Below are 25,368 nucleotides of genomic sequence, written 5' to 3'. Positions count from 1 at the left end.
TTGCTGCCAAGTGCACCCTGATGGACGTATGTGCCAGGCCAGACTTAGCGAGAGACAATAGATAGGATAAAATGTCTTCAGGAGGCAATGAGAAAGGATCACAAGAGTGCTCGACACACCAAGAGCAAAATAGTTTCCATTTGGCAGAGTAGCACTTGAGTGTAGAAGAAGCTTGGGCTTTCTGCAATTTTGAATGACATTCGTCAGAAACTGCTAATGCTTTGAATTTCATGTGATGAGGAGGTTTTGAGGAGCCAAGCTGACAAGTGAAGATAGTGAATTTGTGGATGAACCACTTGGCCCTGGTTCATGGAAAGGAGATTCTCTTTTGGCTGGAACAGGATTGGTGAGGACCCCGATAGGCGCTACAGCTCTGTGTACCAGTATTACCGTGCCCATGCCGGGGCGATAAGGATGATGCAGCAGGGCTCCCGTTTGACCTTTTGCAGAACCTTTGGATTAAGAGGAAACAGAGGGAATGCATAAGCAAAAGTTCCCTCCCAAGAGAATTGAAAGCCATTTCCTAGAGAGCCTGGCTGAGGAAATCCGCTGGCGTAGAACCTGCATTTTCTGTTGAGAGATGCAGCGAATAGATCTCGGGTTGGAAATCCCCAGCAGCGAAAAAACGTTTTGCAGCTGTTCCTCGTTTAGCTCCCACTTGTGACATGGTTTGGTGTCACTGATGAGGGAGTCGGCCCATTCGTTTTGGATTCCTGGTACATGCTGAACTTGCATTGATATCTTGTGGGCTATTAGCCATTCCCTGATCTGATAAGCTAGGACTGAGAGGGCATGAGATCCTGTACCACTTTGTTTCAGCAGATAGAACATGGTGGTGTTGTCCGTGCGGACAAGGATCGACTATTTCCTGATCCTTGGCAGGAAAGCCTGGAGGCCCTGAAAAACTGTGAATCTATAACTCCTGTAGGTGGGCTCTACACTGGTTCATGGACACATCTGACGTCATTTCCAACTTCGGTTTTGTTGTAAGGAAGGACAGACCTTGAGAAAGGTTGTCTGACTGCCCACAAGGGCATCCCTGAGGTCATCTCTGGTGTGATTTAAAACAATGTCATTGAAGGAGCCCCGAGATTGAGTCCATTGGGGATTGATGCTCCTGGAGATGTCTCATCTGTAGGCAGCAGTGTGGGATCAGCGGGATGCGGGATGACAATTTGTATGTCCTTACTGAAACGCACTTTTTTGCGTATAAGGATTGCACTGTCGTCTGCAGGCACAAAATCCTTTCTCTTGCGGGGAAGGCCTTTGAAAGTGTGGTATCCTGAGTTGCTCCTAGAAACACCAGCGACCTGGAAGCAATGAGAGAGGACTTTTTCCCGTTGAGTTTGAGACCTAGGGAGCGAAAGAGCCGAACACAGGCCTCTGTAGATCTTTTGGTGACTTGGAAGGATGGAGCTTTGAGCAACCAGTCATCCAGGTAAGGGAATACCTGGTGACTGGATCACCGGAGGAAAGCCGCCACTGGCGTCAAGCACTTGGAGAAGACTCTTGGGGCCAACTTAAACCCGAAGGGCAGCACCTTGAACTGGTATTTGCACCCTGCCACCTCGAACCTGAGAAAACGTTGGTGCTTCGGGTGTATGGGAAAATGGAAATACACCTCCAGAAGATCGAGGGAAGGCATATAATCCCCTGCATCCATGAGAAGCAAAATTACCTGGAGCGACAACATCTTGAAGGTTTGACTTGATGAAGTTGTTCAGCAACCTGATGTCCATTATTTGCCTCCATTTTCTGGTCTTTTTCTCTAGGAGCAATCGGATTTCCTTCTTGAGAGCTGCCAAATTCGGAGGCTGTTGAACAAATTCCAGGGCGTGACCATGGTGGAATACATCTAACACTCATTTGCCAGGAGATGCAAGCTTCCATTGACTGAAACATTTGGAGCAAGCGTGCCGAAATGAAGTGGAACTACGGTAGCAGGGAACTGTGAATCCTCACTGCCTCTTGTTGGCATCATGAGCTCTTCCTCCTGACACTGGGCGTCGATGTGCCGATGCTCTAGGAATGGCTGGTGTCGAGGTTTGTCGAAAGGGTTGAGCAGATTACTGCGATTGAAATCCCTGCTGGTAACAGGGTTGAAAACGCTGCTGGAGCTGAGGTAGAGAGAGATATTGTTCTCTACCTCTTCCCCGAAAAGAAGAATGATGATGAGAACCTGAGTATGCAGGCGAGTACCAGTCTGCGAACTCCCATGGTGTTACTCCCGTGATGCACTGCCAACCTCTCTCACCACTTTTCCTTTTTCATCTATGTTTGGTTATTCACATTAGAGGGTGGTACAGACCATGGGAGACAGAGCCCACAGACACATCTGATTTTAAAGAATAGCAGGTGATCTAGGATTCCCTTGAATAGACGGCATAAGTATAACCTCTGTTCCGTCACACAAAGTTGGGTGACTCTAGACATATGGGGGGATCACTGAACAGTTTTTTCACCTATAGAACAGGTCCATTGTTGGTATGATATCCAACACCTTGGCCTGAACCTCAGGGCGGAATATTGTAGCATTTAGCCATCCCTGTCATCTCAACACCGCTGCTCCCGCTATCTGTCTGATGGCGGTCGATGAAATGTCTAGAGCCAGCTCACTGATCTCAGAAGAGGCTCTCTCACCCTCCAATAGAACATGTTTTGCCTCCTTTTTCTTGCCTTCGGGAAGATATTCCGACACGGAAGAGATGACGTATCACATCTGTCGGTCATATCTCCAGAGGATAGACATGGCGTTGGATTCCCTGATGGCAGTGGCTGCCGATGCGGAGAACCTTTGGACAATATTGTCCAGACGGCACCTTTCCTTGTCAGGTGGAACTGCTCATGGAGAAGAAGGATTTTTAGATCTCCTTAGAGCAGCCTGCATGACAACTGAATCAGGCCGAGGATGACCAATAAGCCATGCAGGAGAGTCTTCAGGTGCCATGTACTTTTTATCCAGTTTTGGCACAACCGTAGGAATAGAGGCTGGCGTCTTCATTAACTTTAGGCCCTCTTGCCACAAGTAGTCCAAGATGGGAATGGCCCGAGTGGAACATTGCGCAGTAAGTTTAAAATCATACAAAAAACACTGTCTGCTTGGTGGGCATAGGGAGATCAAAGTGCCTTGATGCACGTTCCAGGAGATCGTGAAAACCACAGATATCTGCAGGTGGAGAGTAAGCTTTAGGTGGAGTAGGAGCCACATATTCGTCTCATTCATCATGGTCATTCGGATTCAACTGCAGCTCCTCTTCTAACTGCTGGTCATCACTGTCCTGCACCTGAACAGGAATTTCTAAAGGTGGCGGAATATTTCTGTATTTTGGCAGCGGCGGTGCAGCCTGCGGCGCAGGGTTGACAACAGGAACCTCATGTGTATGTGGTGGCTGCGGAGCGGAGTTCGCCTCAGGAAATCGTTTATAGTAATCATGGAGTATCATATGATGGTCAGTGACCAACAAAATGGGAATATTAATGGACGGCTCCTATGCATGATCCTCCTGTTCTTCGTATGGGTAGCGCTCTTGAAATGCATCGAAGCATTGAGTGCTGGGACGCCCTGCATCAGAGAAGGAATATTCGCCCTCTAAATAAGTAGATGAGTCATCCTACGGCTCATCCTGGCACTTGACTCTTGAGCTGCGAGGGTCTGTATGCAGGGCCATATGAACCATCACCCTCAGATTCCTGGAAATCCAAAAGATAAGTAGGAAGCAATGGAGATACTTCTGAAAAGTCCTGTATAAGTGATGGCCTTTAAAAGAACAATTTGATTTTCCCTCGTTGACGGAGGCTTCGCCGGGCTAGTCGACGGGATCGCAGACGCTGTCGACGGAGAACCATCTGCAGCGACTGGAGAGAGAAGCTCACCGACTGTGTTGTGACAAGCTGGACCGTCGATGGTGAAGCCCTCGTCGACTGTCTCACAACTGTCAACGATGGTGATACCACAACTTCAGTCTTTGATGACGCATCGCCCACCGTTGTCATCTTTAGTGTCGACTTAGTCGAAGTCGCTGATGAGACCGTCGACGGAGTGCCTGATTCTGTGGAGATGGAGGCTGCAGATGGTGATTTCATCGTTGACGGAGTCGTCAACGAGGGGATTTTCGTTGATTAAGAATCCATGAAGGGAGTATGAGGTCTCTTTATCTGAGATTATCTAGATTTGTCAATATCTCTAAGTGAAGATGAAGACCCTTCTTCCTTCTTTTTCTTGGAGAAGGTATGGGGCTTCTCCTCACCTTCTGAGCCAGAGTCCTTAGCAGCCTTCTTCCTCTGTAGCCAGAGAAGCAGCCTACCCTCACAGTCCTGGAGGATTTTTGTGTACAAAGTACGACAGGACTTGCATTCTTTGGCCTTGTGGACAGGATACAGGCAATAAAGGCACTCTTCATGTGGGTCCTCAGAATACAGTCTTGACTTTCACAGGGCCTAAACAACCCTTTTTTAGACTCTGACCTAATGAAGAAAAAGAGGCACTCACATGCCCGGACTGTACCTGAGAAAAATAAATGAAGCTAAGAGATGAACTGCAAGCTGGAAGTTTAAAAGGGCAACAGTAAAAACACTTACTGAGCAGAGCTCAGGGAGCCTCCCTAACACCCGACATGCATTAAGAAATCTGTGTTATGCTGACCCTGTACGGGATGTAGACTCTATGGTCTATGCTATGATTGGCTGAATTTTGGATATTTTAAAACAATGATAATAGGTTGCTAAAGGCTAATTAATTTCTATGGCAATTGAATGTTAAGCTTTAATACTGCTATTTTACTGTTACCGAGGGACTCCCACCATGACGACGGGGAAGATTCAAGCATGTAAATCTATAAAAGAAACAATAGCGGAGAACTACACCTTATTGAAATTGAAATGAACATAGGCATAGAAGTCATAATATGGTATCCAGAATTGTTACGACATGTAGCTGTGGAAAAACTGGAAAGTACATTCAACCAGATGCCTACGGGTTACGGAAACAGCAAAGGAGTGGAATCAAAGTTCGATACTGGAACCCACAACCTGAACCACTTTGAGTTTGCATGCTTTAATTTATCAAGTTCTGTGGCCTATGCACACCTGACTCCTCAGACCCTAAAGAGGAAAACACGCTTATAGCTGTTTGCTAGATACTATAGAAAATCATTAGCCTCCAATGTGACCCTAGTTTCCCAGCACACTCCATTCTCCCCATTTAGCGTGTGGCAATAATTTCACCTGCGGTCGCTCAACTCGTAGTAGACTTGGAGACTATTTATACCTAAACTCTAATGTAGAAACACTAGAAGAACTGGAAGTCTAAATGCGAATTCATGATTGTTTCTGTGTTTGACCTACAATGAATAAAGTGTGATTCTGCTCTACCTGCTAAACAGTTTTGACTTTCTTTTAACAAAAAGCACCACAACAGTTCATAAACAAATATGCCACTCTACTTAACCAAAAACAAGACAGAATAAAAATGGAGATGCCCAAAGTCTTCTTGTTTTCATACCAGTGGTTTGTACGTTGTTCAAACAAGCTTCCCTCCTTTGCCTTGATGGGCAACCAGAAAAAAAAAAACCTTTCATTTATGCAATCCCAACATACATTAAGTAGTTGGACAACATTGATATGCATCTGCTATGGATCATCTCTGAAATTCTCATACCTTAGTAAAGGACGCCCCTGATTATGTCTTAAATCACTCATGGCCCACCCGTTTGCACTCCAGTCTAGCTCTAGGACATTAACTTAGGTAGCACCAACAATTTTTGCACATTCTATAAGTTAGGGTCTTCACTTGCATACTTTTCCAGCAACTCCTGGAGCATATTAAGAAAATAAGTTTTTTCTTTGCCAACCCTTCAGAGCTAGGGGTCTTGTGGAGGTTAGGTGGACTAATGTGGAGTGAAAACACTCATACCGTTTGAAGAGGGGACAGGACAACTGTTTTGAGGTGTTGATCAGACATTTCATCTCATAGCGTCTTGAATCACTGTTAGGTCATGAACTCATATTTAGGTGAAAAGGCCAGTACAGAAAAATTTAACATTTTACTTGCAGCCAAGTGTCATCCATCAAATGTTGCAGTTAACACATTATAGGAAACTTATAGTTTTACATCAAGGTCTTTGACCTATCAGGCACATCAACAGGGATGATGGCAACTTTCTTTAAGAATGCTCAGGTTCCCAGTCGACTAAAACCATGCCATGCCCCTATCTACATGTGGATAATTGGCAAATTGGGCATAGATATGGGTCAGCCAGCACAAATTCTCTTTGAAAAAGCATGACAACTATTGGTTTAGGTGTTTTCAGTACAATATGACTGTAGGGTTAGCTTGCCCTGCTGCTCGTGTTCTAGGCTCTCATCATGTTGTGTGGAAAATGTTAGTTGAGCTCAGAGACCAGACAGTCTGCAATGTTTCTTCAGCTGCTCAGTGCTGGACCTGTCTTGGTGCACTAATATGTTTCAAGACGAGCAGATTCCAGAGACAGCCAGGCTGTCTGAGACTGCTCCATTCTGTAATTCACAACACAGAGATGCTGTGCCTGTGAAGAACATTCTCGGGTTTCTCAGATGCAGGTACAGATCTAGCTGGGCTAGGCTGCTGAGTTTGGACGCAGGGAGGCATGAAGGTTGAGGTGGAATCCACGCCAGCCTCCTGTTTCGACACATTTTTGCAGAGGGCCAATACAAGTGTGCATAGATAGGAACCAGCAGGAGTGAAAGTTTTATTTGCACACAGAACATGAATGGCACAGCAGCAGTGCGTGATTCTCTCACACACAGGGCAGATGCAGTACTAGCAAGAGCAGCATTGGCCTCCTTTTACACACAGAACAGCTGCAGCTCAGGGAATGGCCCTGTCATGTGTCACACGTTTTGTGTTAGACTAACACAATGTAAAATCCACATAGCTAGGACAAGCATCCTGCAACTGTAATATGTGGGTAAAGGCCTTGTCTCTGGATCGGCTTTCACAAACCAGCGCAACTTGCAGCTGGCCTAGATCATCATTGGACAACTCGTGGTTTTGGTATTATAGGATGTTGATTAAAGCCCTGGAGGAGTCGCCTAAGACAGATAGAACAGCAGGCCTACTCACATGCAACACACTTTACACGAATAAAGCACATTTGAGAGAGCACCAAGGCATCTCTGGCTAAAGCCTTGGTGCTAAGAGGCAGAGCACACTAGACGTCCACTGGTGGTGGTGCATCCCCCACAGCAGGCATGAGACAGAGGCACAATAATATGGTGTTTGTTGCTGCAGAGTCTTAGGAGTGGATGCAGACTAACTGGTGCCTATTGCACTAGTTAAACTATGCTTTTGACTGTGCCGCCAACCCACAATGGGGATTGAATTACGTTAAGGAGACTGGGCCAGATTTGGATACTCTTTATTGCCTTGGGCTCAATGCTGATGTTTATTACTGTCTGGTGACACCAATATGCAATACCTGGAGCCAATAGTGATGCTCCTTAGTGCATGAGAGTATACAAAAGTGATGGATGGAATGCTCAAATTAATTTCAGCCACTGGTAATTACATGGGCCGCATCTCAGTCCAATGTTATTTTGCACGCCATGCCACCTCCGATTGGGCCCAGCCATATTCAAATCAGTCTCGACCCTGCCCCAAACTGGAACACAAAAAACCAAGGACCATTTTCACCCTAATTAGTGCTCAGCTTTTTTGTGTGTCGCCCTAAGTTATGCTAAAAAAAAAAAGAAGCTAAAAATGGCTACAAAAGTGTTGTCTTTTATCCCGGCTGATTTACAGAAAACTGTGATTACAACATTGGTACTACCACGGATCGATTACTGCAATAGTTTGTATATGCATGCACAGCAGCATGTTTTCAACAAATTCCAGATCTTGCAGAATGCGGCAGCTCGGGTGCTCTTCAGGATCCCTAAGCACTAGTCAGCCTCCCAAGCACTTAAGAAACTACATTGGCTACCAATTAGGAAGAGAATTATTTTTGAAGCTCTTTCATAACATGCAGCTGGGCCGGGCATAGTCGATGTTGCTTTTGTCGCAGCTTCTCTTTATACAGTGTTTTGGATTTTAGCAATGGATGACAAAGGTAAAGCATCTAGGTCAATAGAGAATACTCCAGAGGGACGATACATACATTAAAGATTAAAGTATCTAAAATTTGTCAGGAACAGTAAATCAATCCTTGTTTAACATGCTTCTTACCCCATAGATGAATCTCTGGTTAAATTGTTGCATCGCTCCCTGTAGCTGATTACGCTGAAGCTGCCACTGCTCATAATTCCGCACTGATTCGAGTGTAGGTCGCTGCCAGGTTGTTGTTCGGGTAATGTGGTCAACATAATAAATTCTGTTCATGTTATCAACACGCCTTTCCCATCTAAGTGTTGAAAAAGAAGAACGTTTAATCACCTTTATTATATCAAGCTGATCAACCAATATGTGCAATAGTGTTTTTTCAGCACTGTTGTGGTAGATCTGATTTGAGGAAATAAGGTGACAGAGAAACTTAGAGAAGTGTTTGAAATAAAAACACAAGCTTTCACAATGTTATAATTTTTGTTAGTTTTACACCAATATAATACACCTGAATAGCATACGCTTGCCACTTCTGTCACCTTGCCACGGTGAATGGTGCTCGATTAGTTGCAGACCAGAGCTTGCATCTGTGGCCGTTTGTGTGGATGCAGTGCTAGATATGTGGAAGCATTTGCTGCCATGCATGAGGTTATGAGCAGTAAATCGCATTATGCAGAAAGATGCTGAGCACAGCCTCCACGTCTAGAAGAGAGCGAAGATATAGCAACATATTCATTCATACTTTCTCATACCTTGGACCCGCCCAATGAGTGGCCTTACTGGGTAGCAATCGAAAGCTAAGGTTGTCCTTGTAAAAGCTACCCAAAAACTGGTTGGAATTTGTTTGAGGGTTTTATTTCACATATGCCCAATTTCTGGATCAGTCAGTACAGATCAAAGTTAATTAGACTAGGAAGCAGTTGGATATTTGTGTCGAAGAGGAACAAGCCAAAAAAGAGTGCAGGTATTATGGGACAGACTATTGGATGCCACAGGCCAAGGTCTGAAACTTGAGGGTGCTGCAATCTTGGTGGATTTGCACTGAAACCTTGAGCAGATAGGGTTTGATATTTATAGTGGGCTAAGTTGGGGACAATGGGCTTCCTACTAGGACTATTAGACTTCAAATATGGTATACTGCCTACCCTCTGGCAATATCATAAACCAATCAAATTGAGAAAAGATTTATGAAGTCTGTATGATAAACGTGAATGTATGCTTTTCAACAATAGGTATGGGACTGAATATGAAGGTAGTCCTGTAAATTTACATTTCAGTCATTCAAATACCTTACTCACTGGCCAAAAATAGATAGAAAAACAATACTTTTATGGTTTAAATTTCAATTGCCTACAACCACTGTCCGACAAGGAGCAAATGTATACATCTTTGCCAACATTTCCTCTATGTCTTTCTACCCCGATTCAACACCCCTACTCACCCACCTCATGAGTATAACCTTGTGTTGTTTTTGAGGCAAGGATTCGCCTAGCCCGTCAGGAATCAGATTAAATCTTTGCCACCAATGTAATATTTATCGATGGGTAGGAGATACTTTACCTTTAAGTACCTGGCACACGGTAAGTGCCGATACTCGTGGGAGGATCGTAATCAATAAGGCCCAATTAATAGCATATAATTTCTGTTTTTGTTCTATGGCCAACACACTTTTTCCCACTGTAACAATTTGCCATAGCCTATCCAGCCAATCACCTAGTGTAGGTGCCTTGTGTGCCTGGAGTCTTCCCCGGTGGATTGGGTCTTAATAAGTGTTTGTATATTATGGATATTAGGTGATGTATGTGGTAGTTGTCTTTGATCTATTTCTCAACAGGATATGAGTGGTCTCTCGTGGCCCCCCTGTTTTTTTATGCGGAAGGAGAAACCAGTGGCCTATTTGCATTTATGCAAATGCACCGATTCGGATAGATTCTATAGTGTGCATGGGTCTTAAAGATAAAACAAAAGTTTTAAAGGTTGTAGACCATTTATTTTGATTTGAATAATCGCACATCTGTGAAAAAAATAGGCCAACATGTATTTTGCAACTATAGTTTTTATTGTCGTTTCCTCAGGACCAAACTGTTACAAGAAGACAGGACCATTAAATTTACATCGATATATAGGCCAAGTACCACAACAAAAAAACAATCAAATAGAAAGATAGAAGTGAAATAGGAAAAAGATGGAAAACAAAAACAAGTTTATAAACAATCCTTAGCAGTACATAAATTAATATTACACATTCATTATTGTTGAAGTACATCATCTACCAGGTGAGAAAGAAATTAGGTATGGCCAGGATAATCCTAACTCGAAACCCTTATAGATAGATACTAGCAGTGTTTTCTAATTAAAAGTTAGTCAGAGAAACAAAAAAAGCAAATAATTTTGAAATGGATCACCTGAGAGAAAACATTGATAAGGTTATTTATAGCTTATTCATTTCTAAAAACCACAGGTGTGGGTATCTACAGAAGGTGTTTTTAAACGATTTAAGACAAAGAAAGCAAAAGTCCCTATTATATATATATAATATAATCAGGATCATGGGTAGGTTACAGTGCTCTATTTTTAGTAAAAATCAAGAATACTTAAAAATACATCATCTTCAGTTATGAGAGTCAGTATCACACGGGAGGTCAATGACAACTTAAATGTAACATAAAAAAATGTTATTCAATAAAAATTACACAAGCAAAGTTAAAAACATTACATGTTATAATACAATGTATACACAGATATATCACGAGAAAACAGAAGTCAACGCTGCGTTTCGGTGAGTTGATAATTGTTCACCTTCTTCAGGACAGTTTTCTAGGTAGCAAAAACATTGTATTAATAATACTAACAATCTCATGTGGTTTGACTGCATCTCATTTGACCTACAGCACTACATGTTAAAATAATTGCATCTGACTCTAAAAGAACCATTGGGTGCATTACGTATCTAGTGATTAATATTTGCATTACAAATTACTAGCCATAGCACCACAAAAAGCAATTTTATTAATCATCCTCACGAGTCACCTAAAGATTAAATCACTACCCATGATCCATTATTAAGCCTGCTAAAAACGAAATTTAATTGCATACCTACCTAATGTAGGAAATTGCTAGGATTCAAATTCCCTAGACAATTGTTGAAGCGAAATGTGCTTGAATTGAGTAAAGGGCTTTGGCGATGTCCCTGAAATGTGAAGGGGTATTGTACATACCTTAATTTAAATGCCGATTGGCGTTTAGAAGGTTCGTTGGTGCCACCAATATATAATTATTCGTAGGATAAAAGACAAGGTCTAAAGAGAATTTTTTTTACGGAGAGTGTTACTTAAAAACATCTCTGTATTGTCGCCAGTTAAAAAATAAGAACCAATTGTATAGAAAGGCTTACCCAGGGATTGACTGAACTGTTATATATAGCCCTCGCAGATGTGACGTGATTGGAGGAAATAGTTTACAAATTTATCCCTGTCCGTTTCCAAAGTATAATATTTTTGAAGAACAAATCAACATTCCAAACCATCTACTAGAACAGGTCAGTAGATATGAAATTTTGTAAATTAGTAATCACTTGTCTTCAGTAGCCACCACGTGACATATTTTTTTTTATATATAAAGGAGTCCCGGGTCAGACATAAGCGAGTAACCCGACCCGGAAGCTGTTCGTTGGTGCAGGGAGGCCTGATTGATTTTAAAAGGTAAGTGCGACTGCATATCGGTAATGAATTATGGTTAACATCAACATAAAACGTGGTGATTTATGTTAGATATTTAACATTGAATTAATATTTATTTTGGCGCCCGTAGACTTGATCGACTCAGGCAACAATGCAGCACCTTTGTTTAAATATGGTACAGCCGTCTAAATATAGTACAACGTTATTAACATCTCGGTAGTAGATAACGCTACGGAAATAATGAGGCCCAAATCTAGAACAAGTTAAATGCATTCATGCATTTTATTATCAGTAGACACGATTGAAAAAACGGATATGACGCCAAAATAATGAACCTATAGGGCGCACTATTACTATTTATTTATTCCCTTATACTTATGCGTTAAGTAACCTGGCACCTTGTATTTACAGGTTTTATTCTACCGGTTGCATGATTACTGCAGGAACTACATCAGGTAAAAACTGAGTACCTTTACAGCCATACCCGAGAAAAATTGTGAACAGAGCCAAGAAAAGGGCATTAAACACACCCAGAGCGGCCCTGCTTGAGAGGAATGCTAAGGAGAAAGGGGAATGCCTCCCACAACATTTGATCCACTATCGACTAGGATACGCCAGATCATTAGGAAACACTGGTCTATACGGAGTATGAAGAACTTTGTTATGCCACCCCCTAGGTTTGCGTTTAAAAGATCTCGTAAGCTAAGGGATCAATTGGTGCATACTCGCCCGAGACAGGAGGTCAAAACATCAGGACTGCCCACCGGCCACCATCCTTGTGGGGGGTGCTCGGTGTGCGAGCTTACAGGAACAGCGAAGAGTGTTGAATTGGTGAATTGGAGAGTATGGTATCCTAACAAATTCACCAATTGCAACACTACAAATGTTATATATCGATTGACTTGCCAGTGCGGGTTGCACTACATTGGTCGGACAACCCGTAAGATCAAGACTAGAATTCAGGAACACCTGAGTACCATCAAAGAAGGCAAATTGACTACCCGTTTGGTGGGGCACTATCGTGAATTGAGACATTACAGGGACATTAAGTGGACAGTGTTAGAAAAGGTGTGGGGAGACACATTTAGTATTATGAACAGACTGGCCACAAAAGAGGCCAGATGGATTTATCAGTAGCGAGTTGACCAACAGGGCCTTAATGATGTTATTGAGTGGAGCAAGGTCATAGCACATGTTTAGTGCTGGAACCCACACTTGTACATAACATTATCATTAGTACTGAATTAGATATGCGTCCACAAGGGTGGAGTTAACCTCAAAACTCCATGAAGGTTTTTGCTCTGCAAAATTGATATTGCATTAGGATCTGACAAACACCTCTGAGCAATCGGTTTTTAAATCACACCATTCTATGAAGGTGCTGAAAGTAAACTCTTTGTTATTATGTGCGCGCTGGAAATTGCAGGGCGTGTCGAGACGCTGGTATGCGGGCGTTCAAATGCGCAGTATACCGGGCTTGTTAAGATTAAATCCCCAGTGTTGAAAATACATATAGTTTTCATAATTTTTAATTTGTAAATTTTAATAGGGGAATCTTGTTCCTGCTGATATCTGGTTGTCCATTGTAAAGACCCTCAAAAATTCCAAATTGTATTTTTTAAACCTGCAGATTTGATCTGTATTGGTCTAAAAGTGCTCATGAAGTTATAGCACACCATTCTAAGATGGCGATGAAAGTAAACGCTCTGTTATCAAGCGCGCACCGGAAGTAGGAGGGCGTGTCGAGACGCTCGTACACGGGCGTTCAAATACGCCCAAAAATACATGGGGGACGAGAGGGGAGCAAGGAATCCGAACGTAGCGTTTTGCCGGTAAGCTGGGGGAGTGTGACCAGTAATTGGCGCTAACACGAAGGAATGCGTGAAGTGAACGTGATGCCCTAAGCCTTGCGCCTTCGTGAACAATCGTTGGCTATTAGAAATGGAGGCAAGAGACTTGAGATTTCTTCTCAGTGGGGGAACTTACAAAGGGTTAAGGCAGGGGGCACGCCGGTATGAGGTAGACAGCGTGCTCTCGTCCAATGCCAATGATGTGTGATTGTAAAGTCGTCCAGACCCTAAAATGTAATGAGTAAAATGGGCTTGAAAGGGATATACATAGATTGAATGAATTTGACTTGCAGGTTGACGGAGAGCAACCGTGCTTGAGAGATCCGGGTACTGTGGACGAGCACACTGTATCCCGAAGGTGGCTGCTGGTATGCTATAAATGTGCGACCACCAGGTAAAAACTCTTGTGGCCCCGTCTCAATGAGCAGTAACATCCCCCAAAAATGTTTTGGGTGTGTAGAGCTACGTGTATGTGTGTAACTCAATGTTTTGTTCGGTGTTGTTTGTGTCTATCTTCCACAGGAATAGTACTGTATTTGACAGTGTGGCGAGGACTGACCCCTAGCCCTGAAGAAATTGCCGGGAAGTATCAACAGGCAATGAAACATGTTGGCTTCTTTTACAACAATGATGAAGCACGACAGTTGGTCTTGTTTTTAGCATGAGCAAACACACAGCAGAGAATAAAATGGAAATAGTGCCAGTGGTTGTTTAGCTCGTTTTTATAGTGTAGGAGTTAGAAAAATTATTTTTCAACACTCTTACATAGGGGGGTCAGGTTTTTCACAATAATTTGTTTCAATTAAGTTGAGCACAATTTTCACATACATTATATAATTTAGACGGTGTGGAGGCTATTGATGATAAGTGGAGCAAACTGATGAAAACCTATCAGTGGCTCCCTGGTGGGTGCTTCCGTGAGGTGCCTCCTCACCTTTCTCACACTTTTTTGGTGGTGGAATAGAGATAGTGTGTGAAATGAGAAACACTCACAGGGGGTTGTTTGTGGAAGATAGTGACACTAAGATTTTTTTAAGAAGAATAGGAGCACCCCTAGTGTACAGCATAGTTTGGCCAGTACCTGAAGCATTATCACCAATAAGAGGTGTGGGGAATGCTTATGGTTTGTATCCTTAGCTATAGAGCAGGTTTTTTGTGAAGAGAAAGTTGTGAGTGGAGGGCAACTAGCGTCAATTCCCTCTGTAGCTCCTTTTTGTGAAGGATACCTTTACAGCCAATCAAGCACCCCCATCACTACCATAGGGTGTGACGGTATTCTTAATCTCTTCTTTAAAACAGCTTTTCCTCCGCTATATTGGAAACAGACAGGGATAAATTTGTTAACTATTTCCTCCAATCACGGCACATCTGTGAGGGTTATATATAACAATTCAGTCAATCCCTGGGTAAGTCTTTCTATACAATTGGTTCTTATTTTAAACTGGCGACAATACAGAGATGTTTTTAAGTAACACTCTCCGTAAAAAAAATTCTCTTTAGACCTTGTCTTTTATCCTACGAATAATTATATATTGGTGGCACCAACAAACCTAGTAAACGCCAATCGGCATTTAAATTGAGGTATGTACAATACCCCTTCACATTTCAGGGACATCGCCAAAGCCCTTTACTCAATTCAAGCACATTTCGCTTCAACAATTGTCTAGGGAATTTGAATCCTAGCAATTCCCTACATTAGGTAGGTATGCAATTAAATTTCGTTTTTAGCAGGCTTAATAATGGATCATGAGTAGTGATTTAATCTTTAGGTGACTCGTGAAGATGATTAATATAATTGCTTTTTGTGGTGCCATCTCTAGTAATTTGTAATGCAAATATTAATCACTAGATGCGAAATACACACAATGGTTCTTTTAGAGTCAGATGCCATTATTTTAAGATGTATTGCTGTAGGTCAAATGAGATGCAGTCAAGCCACATGAGATTGTTAGTATTATTATATTATTAATACAATGTTTTTGCTACCTAGAAAACTGTCCTGAAAAAGGTGAACAATTACCAACTCACCGAAACGCAGCGTCGACTTCTGTTTCCTTGTGATATATCGGTGTTTAAATTATATTTTAACATGAAATGTTTTTAACTTTGCTTGTGTAATTGTTCTTGAATACAATTTTTTTATATGTCACAATTAAGTTGTCATTGACCTCCCATGTGATACTGACTCTCATAACTGAAGATCTATTTATAAGTATTCTTGATTTTTACTAAAAATAGAGCACTGTAAACTACCCATGATCCTGATTAGATTATATATAGAATAGGGACTTTTGGTTTCTTTGTCTGTATTCGCCCTGTCTCTCTTCTAAACATAAGGGTATCTCCCCTGTTTTTTAACTTTAAACTATTTAAAACACTTCTGTAGGTGCCCACACCTATGTTTTTTCAAATTAATATACTATAACTAGCCTTACCAAGGTTTTCCCTTAGGCGGTTGATTTCTGACCTCTGCTTTTTTTGTTTCTTTTATTATCTTCCACTGGGAAAACACTGCTGCTATCTATTTATAAGGTTTTAAAGAGTGTGTTATCCTAGTCATACTTTTTTACCTTCTCACATGGTGGATGAAGTAATTTATGCACTACTGATGACTCATCAGTGATGGCAAGCAAACTTAAAGCCAAACTGGAACTGACTTTGGAAAATATGATGCATTTGAATGCCTGCTATGAAGAAGTAGAACAGAGAATATCTGCTTTGGAAAATAATTATCCACCAGTCCAAGGTGGTTGAACAACTACAGAAAAAGATGAAAGGCTCTATTAGAAATATTGAGGACATTGACAATAGACCCTGAGCTCCAAATTGTACCGGAAAGATAAGCGAGAGACTCTGAAATAAATGATAGATGGTTTACAAGCTGATCTTCACATATGTTCTCAAAGAACCACAGGCAGACATGTCTATTGCTAGAGCCAATAGGGTAACACCTCCCCCCCCCCCCAAAATCCGGGCAGCTTTAAGTGCAAGACAAACGCTCCTATTTCATGCTTGGAGAAGGAGGACTTGGCTACTAGAGGCTAGCTGCTCCTGGAAGGGGTTGCAGGGTGTTTGGGTGCTTTGGAGGCTATGGGTGGGGCACTATGGTGCGGCGCTGGAAGGGTGTGGGGGGAGTGGGGGAGAGTAGGGGCAAGAGGAAAGAAAGTTTCTCTTGTCAGTAAGGAAAGAAAGAAGGTACATGTAGGGCTAGGCAGTGTGTGAAGCCCTGAAATGTTGGGGTATTTCTAAGGCTATCCACAGGAAATCTGGCTTAATTTTTTGGGAGGGGTGATGTTTATCATATTTAATGTTAAAGGGCTTAACAATAGGTTAGAAATGGAGGCTATTTATGCCTGGTGTAAACAGTTTAACCCTAGCATAATACTAATGCGAGACACATTGAATAAGGAAGGGTAGGAGCATAATAAAGTGAAATACCTGAGCAATGGGATTTCTTCTTCTCCTCAGCTGAAGCTACGTGGGGGCGGGGGGAGAATTTGTATTCTTGTGGGAAAAAAAAGGCCTGCAAATAAAATATTACCTGCTTATTGGGAATCTGGGAGGGTGCTCGGCCATATATCCCATAGAAATGGGAAACTGTGAAGTCATTATCATTTCTAATTACGACACTGTGAATGATGATCAGAGTAAACTTCAGATGCTTAGGTGGGAATAAGCTCTCTGCAGGAGGCGACTATTACAGTAGAGGTTTTTACATTTTGTTTCAAACGTTGGTATGGACTCTTCCATTTCAGCAAAAGAGAATGGAAGAGGCATACTGTTTTTTTCCCCTTAAGATATCTGTATTTGCTTAGTATGATATATGGAGATGGAAGAATGCAACATTTAGGTCGTACACCTGCTATTCTAAAACACTCACTCAGCATCAAGGACTGACATTTTTTTAGCCCCTGGGAGGCCTTTAAATGTACCATTTGGGGTGTCCTTATTTTCATAAAAGCCTTTTGGGGAAAGAAATAGAAGGAGGAAATTCTCTTTTTAGAGGATGGGTGTAGATTGTTTTTTTTCTATTACACTGATTTGTATTTAAATGCCCAAATAGGAGGCCTAGGGTTGGAGCAGTAAATAAACAAATACCTTAAAGATTTAGATCTGCCTGCCTTGACACCTGAGGATGCCTCCATCCTATACAGGCCTCGAAAAATCCTAAAAAGTCCTGCAGGTCTAGTGACTTGAATAATCTACTCGACTTGACTGTAACGTGCTGTAACGTAATCTGGTCTCAAATTGTGTGATCCTATCAAATATTTTATTTTACCAAGCCGCTTTTGTCTTCATCATCACATATGAGAGCACCTTCAAATATGCAAGTTCAGCCTTTCTGCTGTACAAAAAGCTATTTTGGTTGATTTAATAGACTAACCCTTTGCTCCATGTATAATAAGAATCTAACCCACATATAGGGGACACATAACCTCTCACCTGCCTGTAAGTTCACTAATAAGTACGTCTAGAAAATGGGAATGATTCAGTTCAGGAAAATCAGAGGTTGGAATCAAAAACTATCATCAATATACACAAAGTACCTCTGACACCATGAATCAATTGTCCATTCTGCCACAATGATTTTCTCAATTAACCTTGGGCTACCATTTATTTATGGTGTTAGAAATGAGGGGCCTCTGGTTGGCGCAGGCAAGTACCAGCGACAAGCAGGGACCCTTCATGTCTAGTCAGGGCGATGGATGACTCCTCAGAATAACCCCTGCTCACCCTCTAGGTGCGTGGCGCGAGCAGTCAAGGCTAAACCTCAGGCGTACACGGTTAAGCAATTGCAATTTATACATACAGTAAACCACTTGCATGCACCACAAACGGACACCAATCAGGTTGTATACGAAAATAAGATTTTTATATAGTTTCAGCAGAGTTAGTACACGGCCCAGTAACGGTGAAACGGTGGGGCCACAATTTCTATAGATACGGAAAAGTTCTCTTTATTACGGAAAGTTCTTAGGCGGACACAAAGGTGACTGCGGGCCTCAGCGCACTTTGCGCTGAGGCGGCAACCGGGAAGCACGCGGCAGACGACAGGGAAATCAGAACATTGCGGACCCTGGATCCGATGCGAGCGCGCGGTTGAGTTCGTAAGTACAGTACCTTGTTTCTTTTCGTGAAGGCGGGTGCGGGATTTCAGCGGCTCTTCGTCAGAAGGGCGAGGCGGCGTCCGGGGCTCCCACACTTCACGAGGGGGATCTGGTCCTTCAGGCTCACAGCAAGAGCGGGGTGTTACAGGTGGCAAGTGAATAAAGCGGGGCAGCCGGGCACGCTGTTTACGTCCGGGTCCTCCGAGGCTTGAAGATGCTCACAACGCCGATTCCGGCGGGAGGGGTGAAGGTGCGCAGCGAGCCTCCGGCGAGCGAGGTGACGGGGGCAGCCCAGCACGGCGTAGGGAGAGCGGCTCAGATCGAGCGAGGCTCTTCCCAAGGCAGGGGCGGCTAAGCAGTCCGGTCACGGCTCAAGGAGGGGCTGGTGGCACGATAGTCACGCCTCCGGCGAGGGAAGGAACACCACAGTCCAGCGGTGGGCGAGTGAAGGTCAGGTTGAGCCCAATGGTCCTGGGGCTCAGTTCAGGGGGCAAGCTCGCTTCCAAGCCCTTGGAGATCGTTTTGAAAAGCACAAGGTTCTTGAAAATAAAAATAAAGCAAAGTCTCTAGCAAAAGGTTCCTCTTCTCTCCTTTGGCAGCAAGGTCACCACTGCAGGCCAGTCCCCCAGGATAGGGACAGTCTTCCTCCTTACAGCTTTCCCGGCGCCTCCTCCTCAGGCAGAGATTCTTCTTGGTTCAAAGCGGATCTGATTTCTTATGTGCAGGGCTCCTACATTTATACTACATTTCTTTTGTTCTCCCAGGCCAGGGGGGCCCTTGCCTAGTTCAGTCCAGTTCTGGAGCACTTTGTTGACGCGATGCAGGCTTCTTCTTTCAGAGTGAAGGGCAGAGTCATCAGACGCTCCACAGGGGGCGGAGCCGGCATTGTGGTGGCAGAGCACAGTCCTATTCAGAGTCCAGGTGAACTCCTCCCACCCATCTACCTGTCAATCTTTCTATTCACCACCAGGCTACCTAGCCCTGCCCATCTGGGTTTCCCCAGCCCTGTCACTCACACAAGCCAGACAGCAGATACACATCACGCAGAGGCGGGCTGAAATGGTTAGGCAAGCAAATGCCAACTTTCTAAACGTGGCATTTGCAAACGCAGAATATTAAAATAAACCTAACGAAAAGATGTACCTTATTATTCTGAGTTCAGGCATACTAAACTCGATTTTCTACCATGTTCCCTGGGTCGGTTAGGATCATAGGATGTAACAATCTTAACCGCCCATTCTGGCCTATGAGAAAAGGGTAGCCTTACAATAGCGAAAAACGAAAATGGGTGTAATTCACTATTAGGACATGCCACACACATCAGGGCTTGTCCTACCTTATGCTTACAATGCACCCTGCCCTTGGGCCTACCATAGGGGTGACTCATATGAAGTAAAGGGAAGGTTTAGGGACTGGCAAGTGGGTGCACTTGCCCAGTCAGCATGACAGTACCAGACTGCACGCAGGTTCTGCGATGACAGACCCTAGACACATTTTACCAGGCCGCTTCTGTGGGTGGCACAACCAGTGCTGCGAGCCCACCAGCGGCATTTGTATTTACACGCCCGGGCACTCCTGGTGCACTTTACTGGGGTCTGACAGTAAACCAAATAAGCCAATTATGGAATCCAACCAACATAGCAATTTACAATGGGGAGAGCATATGCACTTTAGCACTGATCAGCAGTGGTAAAGTGCCCATAGTCATAAAACAGCCAACAACAGGTCAGAAAAAATGCAGGAGGAAGGCAAAAAGTTTAGGGATGACCCTGCAGAAAGGGCCAAGTCCAACATATGGATTCAGTCGTTATTTTCAAATAGGTGGAAAAAAGAGGTTACCATCACATTACAATTTAGGACATATGACCCCTTCTTTTTAAATACATACAATACTTTGAACAAAAATACAATACGCATAGACAATATTTAGATCACTAACATTCAAGGGACCTAACACTTTAAAACAAATGTACCAACAAAACAAAGTGTTCCTGATTTTAAAGACTCGTTGCTAACATGAATAAGTCCTACTGGATTATAGTTGTAATTGGGACTTTATTTTCTTCAGTCCTCAATTATAATCGCTATACAGGTCCTGGAGAGGTCAGAGAATTATTTACAGACTAATTGAGAGCGTCCACTGTTTTGCTCAAATGTGCCTTAGTATGGAGCAATGTCGTTAGATTTGGTTGCTCTGAACCTCTCTTTATGAAGAGCCAACGCGTTTCGACCTTCAATAAGTGGGACCAAGCGCAATGTTTCAAACAAAGGTCTTCATCAGGGCGGGGCTTTAAACAGGTAGGACTTTGGATGCCATCTTGGGCTCACGTGGTAGAGTACCGTGAAGCTCCTGTATTTCTTTCTGTTGCATTTAGTTGATAACGATATTCAGTGACTCTGTTTTTGTATCTCTGAGTTTGTAGCATTTCTCTCTTCAGGAAGTCGCCTCCCGGTCCACAATCTCGTCGGAGTTTCATCTGGATGCAGAGGAAAGAACGGTGTTAAGTCACCGCCATTACAGACCGGGAGGCGAAGTCTAGAAGAGAGAAACGCCCCGGAGTAAGAGACACTACGGACTGAAAGGTGAAACTCTGACAAGATCGCGGACCGGGAGGAGACTTTCTGAAGAGAGAAACACTACAAACTCAGAGATACAAAAGAAGAGTCACTGAATATCGTTATGAACTAAACGCAACAGAAAGGAATACAGGAGCTTCACGGTACTCTACCACGTGAGCCCAAGATGGCATCCAAAGCCCTACCTGTTTATAGCCCCACCCTGATGAGGACCTTCGTTTGAAACATCGCGCTTGGTCCCACTTATTGAAGGTCGAAACGAGTTGGCTCTTCATAAAGAGAGGTTCAGAGCAACCAAGTCAAACGACATTGCTCCATACTAAGGCACATCTGAGCAGAACAGTGGACGCTCTCAATTAGAGTCTGTAAATAATTCTCTGACCTCTTCAGGACCTGTATAGCGATTATAATTGAGGACTGAAGAAAATAAAGTCCCAATTAAAACTATAATCCAGTAGGGCTTACTCATGTTAGCAACGAGTCTTTAAAATCAGGAACACATTGTTTTGTTTGTACATTTGTCTTAAATTGTTAGTTCACTTGAATGTTAGTGATGTAAATATTGTCTATGTGTATTGTATTTTTGTTCAAAGTATTCTATGTATTTAAAAAGAAGGGGTCAAATGTCCTAAAATGTATGCTAACCTTTTTTTTCCACCTATTTGAAAATAACGAATTAAGCTATAAATAAATGATAGCCCAAGGTCAATTGAAAAAACCATTGTGGCAGATTGGAAAATTGATTCATGGTGTCAGAGGTACTTTGTGTATATTGATTTAGGTTTACTAATAGCACTGTCATCAGGCCGAGGGCAGGAATGTTTCTCAGTTCCGGTATAAAAACTCACTTTTATTAAATGCATTACTAAAGTATGATTTGATAGCGTACTGTCATTTACAAACAGCATATTTTCCATGCAAATGGCCACAAACTTTCCCACTAACATGCAGTTTTACTAATAAAACTATATAGCAAATAAAACAGTCTGTGGCAATTGAGCTGCAGCAAAAATGTTTATCTTTTGCACATCAGTAAAGTGAACTGATATATTTTCATCCTATTCATGTTTTTCTTTTTTTATAAAAAAGTGCTTTCATAACCACTAAAGAACAAGTTACATACCTTCGGTAACAATATATCTGTAAGAGACATATTACATATGGATTCCTCACCTTAGAATTACCTCCAGGCGTCAGACTGGATCCGGAGAATTTTTCTTCAGCAGTACCCCTGAGGGTTGGTAGGTGGCGTCGGACGAGTCAGATTTTGTCACTGGCGTAGTGATTGCCGCAATGACGTTGCGGTATGTACTTAGACGCCACCCCTGCATGCTGACGTCAGTTCTTTACATGACATTCCATGCCAGGTGAGCAGAGCCATGCAAGATACTGACCACTGGTGCACAAAACTAGGGCCCTGAAAGGGAGTTCCTTGCCCTAGAAGCCAGTTCGCAGAACGGGGAGGATGGTGGGGGGCCGTGAGGAATCCGTAACTAATATAGATCTCTTACAGATATATCGCTATGATAAGTAACTTGTCATCTGAAAGAGACTTTTAGTTATGGATTCCTCGCCTTAAAATAGATACTCCAGCAATACCTACCCCATAGGTGGGTCTGCGAACTAAGTTCACACCAGAAAGTCATGGAGAACTGAACGGCCAAAGAAGCCGTCTGTCCGGACTTGGCTGTCCAGGCAGTAATGTTTAGTGAACGTGTGCAATGGAGCCCACGTAGCTGCCTGGGAGATGTCCTGTAGGACGACTCCAAGTCCCAAAGCAGTAGTGGCCACCGTCGCCCTGGTGTAATGGGCGCGCAGCCCTACTGCAGGTTCCTTTTTTGCTAAGGAATAACAGATTTTGATGCAAAGCACGACTCATTGAGAGATGGTCCGTTTTGCATGACCTTTCTTGGCGCCCACATAGCCAACAAAGAGCTAGTCATCCACCCGGAATTGTGTTGTGCGATCCAGATAGAATGAAAGCGCACATTTTGGATCCAGACGGTGGGCCTCTCATCCTCTTTAGAAGGATGCGGGGCGGGAAGAAGGTGGGCAAAGTGATGGTCTGTCCTATGTGGAAAGAGGTAACCGTTTTGGGAAGAAAAGAAGACCTATTGCGAAGGACAACCTTGTCTGGATGAACAGCCAGGAAAGGAGGTTTGGAAGAAAGAGCCTGAAGCTCACTCACCCTGCGAGCAGAGGTGATGGCAACCAAAAAGGCAGTTTTGAGTGTCAAAAGTCTGAGAGGACAGTTATGTAGCAGCTCGAAAGGAGCGCACATAAGATAGGTCAGAACCAGGTTCAAGTCCCAGTGGGGCATTACGAAAGGAAAAGGGGGAAACAAGTGAGTAATGCCCTTAAGGAAACAATATACGATCGGGGACTTGAAAAGAGAGGGTTGATCTGGAAGGCGAAGAAAAGCCAAAAGATGGCCCTTGAGAGTGACCAGAACAGAGCCCTGCTGGGCCAAGGAAAGAATGAAGAGGAGAACCTCTGAAAGAGGGGCAGAAAGTGGATCCACAGCCTTTGCTAAGCACCATGCCACAAATTTGTTCCATCTACAGACGTATACCGTTTTGGTGGAGGGACGCCTGGCTGCCAAGATAACATTAGAGACTTCAGGAGAAAGGTCGAAAGCTGTCAACTGTCGCTGCTCAATCTCAACGCAAGGAGGTGGAGGCTGGAAAGGTTCCAATGGAGGATCACCCCCTGCTGCTGAGGCAGATGATCCTCCCGAAGGGGCAGTCTTATCGGAGGATCGATGGCCATGTTCAAGAGCTCGGGATACCAGACTCTTCGTGCCCAGTCCGAAGCCACAAGAATGACTTGGGCCCGGTTGCGCTTGATCTTGTTCAGCACTCTGGGCAGAAGTGGTATAGTTGGAAAAGCGTATAGAAGAACCCAACTCCACTCGCGACAAAAAGCATTGCCGAGCAAGTGCCGCCTTGGAAATTCCAACGCGCAGAACTCCTGACATTGTGCGTGCTCCTCGGTGGCGAATCGATCTAACCAAGGCTCTCCCCACCGTTGAAAGAGACTTTTCACTACCTCCAAGTGAAGACGCCATTCCTGATCCATCATGCACCAGCGGCTGATAAGAGTCCGCCCTGGCGTTCAGAGAACCTGCCAAGTGTTGAACCACCAGGGACATGCCCTGACTTTCCAGCCCTGTCCAAAGGCGGAGAGCCTCCTGACATAGGGTCCACAACCCGACCCGCCCCGTTTGTTGCCGTACCACATGGCAGTGGTGTTGTCTGTGAACACCTGCACTACTCTTCATATGACAGAAGGAAGGAATGCCTTAAGTGCAAGACTAATCGCCCGGAGCTCCAGTATGTTGATATGGAGCACAGCCTCTGCCGGAGACCAGAGGCCTCTGATCTCCGCCTCTCCCATGTGGCCGCCCCACCCCAAAAGTGACGCATCCGTCACTCCTGTGAACTCTGGCTGGGGAAGGGAGAGGGACCTGCCGTGGACCGAATCCTGGTTCGTAAGCCACCACTGCAATTGGTGTGCAGTGCCCTCCGAGATCTGGACGCAATAAGAAAGAGTCCCCTGATGCTGTGCCCACTGAAACTTCAGGTCCCATTGCAGTGCCCGCATATGCCACCTGGCATAGTCCACCAGCAGGATGCAGGAGGCCATGAGGCCCAGTAGCCTCAGGGTCATTCTGACCGAAACCTGGGATAGAGGATGAAAGATTGGAATCATAGCCCGAATATCCCGGACTCGCTGCTCGGGAGGATAAGCTTGATGTGTCCATAACCGCTCCGATGAAAAGGAGCTTCTGAGAGGGAATCAGGTGTGACTTTGGCACACTGATGATAAACCCCGGCGTATGCAGCAGGTCGGCCGTAGTCTGGAGGTGGGAAACAAGCCCGCCTTCAACAGCCAGTCGTCAAGATAGGGGAAGACTGGAAACCCTGATCTGCGCAGATAAGCTGCAACCACCGCCATCACTTTTGTGAACACCCAAGGGGTGCTGGTAAGGACAAAGGGGAGCACGGTAAACTGAAAGTGCTCGTGGCCTACTGTAAACCATAGGTAACGACTGTGGGCGGGCAGGACGGGAGATGTGA

The 25,368-nt window shown here is 43.9% G+C and overlaps 1 protein-coding gene across 1 annotated transcript in view; it reads right to left on the bottom strand.

The window, feature by feature from the left end:
- The window catches only part of ITCH (itchy E3 ubiquitin protein ligase), an 811,820-nt gene that overhangs the window by 360,069 nt on the left and 426,383 nt on the right, over window positions 1-25,368 (bottom strand). The window contains exon 10 of the mRNA XM_085619094.1: window positions 8,201-8,375. Within this exon, the coding sequence (XP_085475220.1) occupies window positions 8,201-8,375 (175 nt within the window). The remainder of the gene's footprint in view (window positions 1-8,200; window positions 8,376-25,368) is intronic.

The sequence above is a fragment of the Triturus cristatus genome, chromosome 7 (genome assembly GCF_964204655.1).
Source record: "Triturus cristatus chromosome 7, aTriCri1.1, whole genome shotgun sequence".
Lineage (NCBI taxonomy): Eukaryota > Metazoa > Chordata > Amphibia > Caudata > Salamandridae > Triturus > Triturus cristatus.
The sequence above is the reverse complement of the archived record's forward strand: the minus strand, read 5'-3'. Positions and strand labels throughout refer to the sequence as shown.